Here is a 5,479-nt window from a genome sequence, read left to right as displayed (position 1 = left end):
CCAGCATTGATTTCTATCTCCTTCTCTCTTCCTCTCTGAAATCAATTAAAAAATATATATTTTAAAAAGAATGGTGGCCCTGCTTAAGAGACCCCACAGAGATCTCCTGCCCCCTCCACCAGGTGAGGACGGAATCTATGAACCAGGAGGTGGGCTCTCACAGACACGAACCTGCCCACGCCTTCATCTCAGGCTTCCAGCCTCCGGGACTGAGAGAAATGAATGTTTGCTGGTTGAGCCACTCAGCCCGTGGTGTTCTGTGAGAGCAGCCCCGAGGTCCTCAGACACCTCAGGGACACGTGGTGGCTGTTTTTTTAAGTAGACATCACATGGTGAGCGCATCGGGGTGGCTGTGGTTTTAGAACGATTCTTTGAGAGTGGGATGATATGGAAATGTTCTACATTTGGAGGCGGGTGGGCCTGCAGGGGCCAAGTCAGGTGGTGGTGGTGACAGTGTCTGATCTTAGAGGCTGCCCCTGGCAGAGACCCCGTCCCATCGAGGTGCAATGACAGGGGCCCGGTCATCATTTGTAGGTGCAATGAGAATGAATGCAGCATTTTTGGAAGAGCAAAATTTGCAAATGTGTCCAGGCCAGGGAACGTACTCCCTGCGGAGCTGCAACTCTCCAGTGCTGTGATCCCGGTCATCATTTGTAGGTGCAATGAGAATGAACGCAGCATTTTTGGAAGAGCAAAATTTGCAAACGTGTCCAGGCATGGGAATGTACTCCCTGCGGAGCTGCAACTCTCCAGCGCTGTGATCCCCAGATCCTGGGGTCTGGGATTCGGGGGGGGGGGGGTGTTGGGAGAGGGGGAGATCAATGTGTGCAGGTGGCATGCAGCGCCCCCTGGGGGCAGCACAGGACACCTGTCCTGACTTCACTGAGAAGAAGGGATCCCTCTGTCCCCAGGCCCTTCCCGGACATTCGTCCCAGCGTGGGGGTCTAGAGAGGGACACTTATGAACAGGTTAGTACTTGCCTGTTTCTAAGCATCTTCATTTACCAAACGTGGTCCCCTTGAGGCCAGACAGGGTGTCTGATTTGCCTGCATGTTGCCCGTATGCCGCGTGGCACCTGCCACACCTGAGGGCCCAGGATGTGAGGTTGAGCAGACACACACAGTGTCTCTACAGAACCCAAACAGACTCATTTGAAGAAGAAGAGCTGGGACAGGGAGACAACAGGTCGGGGAGTCTACCCCACTCCCTTCACACCTCCCATGCCCTTTACGCGGCCTGCACCTCCCTCCCACCCCCAGACTCACCTCTGGGTGCAGGTGCCTTGTCACAACAGGTGTTACCAGTAGGAGTCACCCGATGGCATGACAGAAGAAGAGGAGGAGATGGGAAGTGGACTCAGGTCTTGTGGGTGGGTGCTCCTGGGGAAACCAGGGTCAGTGAGCCACTCCCTCCCCCCATGAAAGATGATGGGGTGCCCCTGAGAACAGCCTGCACTTGCCAGATTTAGCAAATACCAACATGCCTGGCTGCTGTGGCTCAGTGGTTGAGCGTTGATCTATGAACCAGGAGGTCATGGTTCGATTCCGGTCAAGGGCTCATGCCCAGGTTGCGGGCTGGATCCCCAGTAGGGGGCATGCAGGAGGCAGCCGATCAATGATTCTCCCTCATCATTGATGTTTCTGTCTCTCTCTCTCCCTCTCCCTTCCTCTCGGAGATCAATAGAAATATATTTAAGAAAACAGAAGGCACCCGCTTCCATTCGAATTTCAGATATACACAACGTGTCATTTTAGTATAAGTATGTCCCGGGCAATATTTGGGACATACTTATACTCAACAAAGAGAGTCCTTGTTTATCTGAAAGTGAAATTCACTGGGCACCTCGCATGTTAGCTGCCAAGGGCCCTGCTCCCCACCCCCATGAACCTACCTTCCCCTCCACCGCTGCCCCATCACCAGCCCCCACCCCCCACTAAGGACGGCCCACTATGAGCTTTCACTTCTGCTTTGGCAATGCCCGTGCCCAGCAGGGGAGCCCCATCTTCCACCCACAGCCAGGCCCCAGGGCTGGACACATGCCCCCCACGCCCTCCCACAGAGGCGACCCCGGGAAGGACCAGCTGAGCCAGACCAACGCCAGGCAGCAGCCCGCCTACCAGGAAACACAGACAGAGCATCCAGTGGGCCAGATGGGGTGGGGAGTGGGGAGAAGGGGAGATCCCCGTGGGCTCAGAGGAGAAGCTCATTTCATGCATCAGTTTCCAAGGCCCCACTTCCGCCTGCCTGCCCCCGGGGCTTCCTCTTCTGTCCTTGCCCGTCTCCGTCAGAGCATCGCCAGGGGATGAGCCTGACTCAGGGCCAGGCCCAGTGTCTCCGGGGCAGACATGCTCTTGCCGCTGCTCTTCGGGGTGCTGTGGGGCGGTAAGTGGGCCGAGGGCCTGGGCCCCAAAAAGACACAGGATCCGGATAAAGGATACCAGCTGACGGTGGAGAGGGCGGTGACGGTGCCTCAGGACCTGTGTGTGTGGGTGCCCTGCTCCTTCTCCTACCCTCGGGAGGGCAACACCAAGGGTGCCCCGGTTCAAGGCTACTGGTTCAGAGATGGGACCGATGCCCTCAAAGGTTTTCCTGTGGCCACAAATGACCAGTCGCGGAGGGTGCATTGGAGCACCAGGGGCCGCTTCCAGCTCCTGGGCAGCCCCCGGGATGGCGGCTGCTCCTTGCTGCTCACGGATGCCCGGATAGAAGACAGAGGGATGTATTACTTTCGGGTCGAGGGAGGCACTGCTGTGCGATACAGCTTTACGAACAATAAGTTCTTGCTGGATGTGACAGGTATGGAGCTGGAGCTGGCTGGGATGGGGTGGGAACTCCCCCTGCACCCTCCCCCTGCCTCATGCTGGGAGGGCCCTGGGGCATGGGCCAGGGGGTGCTCCTTGAAGTGCCCGCTCTCCTCCCAGCCCGGACACAGGAGCCAGCCATCTACGTCCCCGAGACCCTGGAGCCTGGGCGCCAGGCGACAGCCGTCTGTGCGTTTCAGTTTCACTCGGAACACTGCCCAGCCCCTACTCTCTCCTGGAGGGGGGCTGCCCTTGCCCCCCAAGAAATCGGCGAGACAACGGCCTACGTCTCAGTTCTCACCCTCACGCCCAGATGGCAGGACCACGACACCGACCTCACCTGTCGGGCGAGCTTCTCCAGAGAGGGCCCGAGCTTCGAACGCAGCGTCCGGCTGAATGTGGCCTGTGAGTCTGGCGGGGGGCATCGGGGTGGCTAGCAGGCCCGGTGGGTGGGGACGTGGGGACGTGGTGGCCCTGGGTGGCTCTGGGGGTGGGGTCCACAGAGAGGAAGGGGTAGGGTCCTGAGCTGGGAGGGTAGGAGGGGAAGCGAGGCCATCTGATTCTCCACCCACAGGCGTGCCTGTCACTCCTCTGTCACTTGTCCTCACCGGGACGGTCACACTGTCTGTCTCAAATGTTGGGCTCGCTGTGGCCCCTCCCCAATGCCAGCTCACGATCTCATTGCAGATGCCCCCGAAACCCCGGTCATCAGCATTTCCTGGGACAACAGACCAGGTACTGAGGCTCAGCAGGGTGGGCTGGGACTGGGCCGGCCCTCTTTGGAGGGTGGGGGGAATGGGGCTCCTCCCTCTCGCTCTCTCTCTTTTTAATATATTTCTATTGATTTCAGAGAGGAAGGGAGAGGAAGAGAGAGTTAGAAACATCAGTGAGGAGTCTGGCCGCGGCCTGTGCACCAAAAGGTTGCTGGTTTGACTCCTGGTCAGCGCACACACTTGGGTTGCGGTTTGGTCCCTGTTTGGGGCCTGTACAGAAGGCAACCGATCTCTGTTTCTCTCTCACAGTGATGTTTCTCTCTCTCTCTCTCTCTAATCAATAAAAACATATATTTTTTAAAAAGGAAACATCCACGATGAGAGAGAATAAGAGACAATCATTGATCGGCTGCCTCCTGCACGCCCGCCACACACTGGGGATCGAGCCCGCAACCTGGGCACGTGCCCTAACCGGGGATCAAACCGTGACCTGGTTCATAGGTCAATGCTCAACCACTGAGCCCCCCGACCGGTCTCCCTCTCTCTCCTTCCCTCTCTCCCTCTCCCCAGCCCTGGAGCTCCAGGGGGACAGCCCATATCAGGAAGTCCAGAAGGGCCAGCTCCTGAGGCTGCTCTGTGCTGCGGACAGCCGGCCCCCCGCCGCCCTGAGCTGGGCCCTGGGAGACAGAGTCCTCTCCTGGTCCCACCTCCCGGGACCCGGGGGCCTGGAGCTGGAGCTGCCCGGAGTGCAGCCGGGGGACGCGGGGCGCTACTCCTGCCGAGCGGAGAACAGGCTGGGCCTCCGGAGCCGCACCCTGAGCCTCTCTGTGCGCTGTGAGTGTGACCTCGGCCTGGCTTCCGGAGGGGAGGCGAGGGGTGAGGGCAGGGGCTGGGACGGGGTCCCAGAGCTCCAAGGAGCTGGAACCTGGGCCTGTGGGACCCATGATTCTGGTTCCAATTCCGACCACCACCACCACCAAGCAATTCTCTGACACCAGCTGGGTGTCCTGCAGTGTGACTCAGTTCCGACCCTCTGCACCCAGAGGTGCAGGTGCCACGGGTTAAGGGCTCAGTCCCACAGGCCTGCCCCACCTTGGACACCATAGCAAGTCCGGTTGCCACCTGCGCTGCTGACTATAGAGCAGAGGCTATAGGTGGGAGCTTCCCACGACCCTCTCCTCAGGGGCCACTGACTTGCTAGATCAGTGGTTCTCAACCTTCCTGATGCCGCCACCCTTTAATAGTTCCTCATATGTTGTGGGGACCCTCAACCATAAAATCCCTGAGCCTCTCTGTGCGCTGTGAGTGTGACCGCGGCCTGGCTTCCGGGGGGGAGGCGAGGGGTGAGGGCAGGGGCTGGGATGGGGTCCCACAGCTCCAAGGAGCTGGAACCCGGGCCTGCGGGACTCACAATTCTGGTTCCAATTCCGACCACTACCACCACCAAGCAATTCTCGGACACCAGCTGGGTGTCCGGCAGTTCGACTCAGTTCGACCCTCTGCACCCAGAGGTGCAGGTGCCGCGGGTTAAGGGCTCAGTCCCACAGGCCTGCCCCACCTCGGACACCATAGCAAGTCCGGTTGCCACCTGCGCTGCTGACTATAGAGCAGAGGCTATAAGTGGGAGCTTCCCACGACCCTCTCCTCAGGGGCCACTGACTTGCTAGATCAGCGGTTCTCAACCTTCCTGATGCCGCCACCCTTTAATACAGTTCCTCATGTTGTGGGGACCCCCAACCATAAAATTATGTTCGTTGCTATTTCATCGCTGTAATGTTGCTGCTGTTATAAATCGTCATGTAAATATCTAATATGCAGGATGTCTTTTCATTGTTACAAATTGAACATAATGAAAGCCTAGTGATTCATCACAAAAACAATATGTAATTATCTATGTGTTTTCCGAGGGTCTTAGGCGACCCCTGTGAAAGGGTCGTTCGATCCCCAAAGGGGTCGCGACCCCCA

At 58.3% G+C, this 5,479-nt stretch overlaps 1 protein-coding gene across 1 annotated transcript in view; it reads left to right on the top strand.

Moving 5' to 3' along the window:
* The first annotated feature begins 2,310 nt into the window (after window positions 1–2,310).
* Window positions 2,311–5,479, top strand: part of LOC102758587 (sialic acid-binding Ig-like lectin 10) — an 8,459-nt gene continuing 5,290 nt past the window's right edge. Inside the window, 4 exon segments of the mRNA XM_015564414.1 lie at window positions 2,311–2,796; window positions 2,922–3,206; window positions 3,489–3,536; window positions 4,085–4,348. Coding sequence (XP_015419900.1) covers window positions 2,346–2,796; window positions 2,922–3,206; window positions 3,489–3,536; window positions 4,085–4,348 — 1,048 coding nt within the window. The 5' untranslated portion in view covers window positions 2,311–2,345.

The sequence above is a fragment of the Myotis davidii genome, unplaced genomic scaffold (assembly GCF_000327345.1).
Source record: "Myotis davidii unplaced genomic scaffold, ASM32734v1 scaffold2152, whole genome shotgun sequence".
NCBI lineage: Eukaryota > Metazoa > Chordata > Mammalia > Chiroptera > Vespertilionidae > Myotis > Myotis davidii.
The sequence above is the reverse complement of the archived record's forward strand: the minus strand, read 5'-3'. Positions and strand labels throughout refer to the sequence as shown.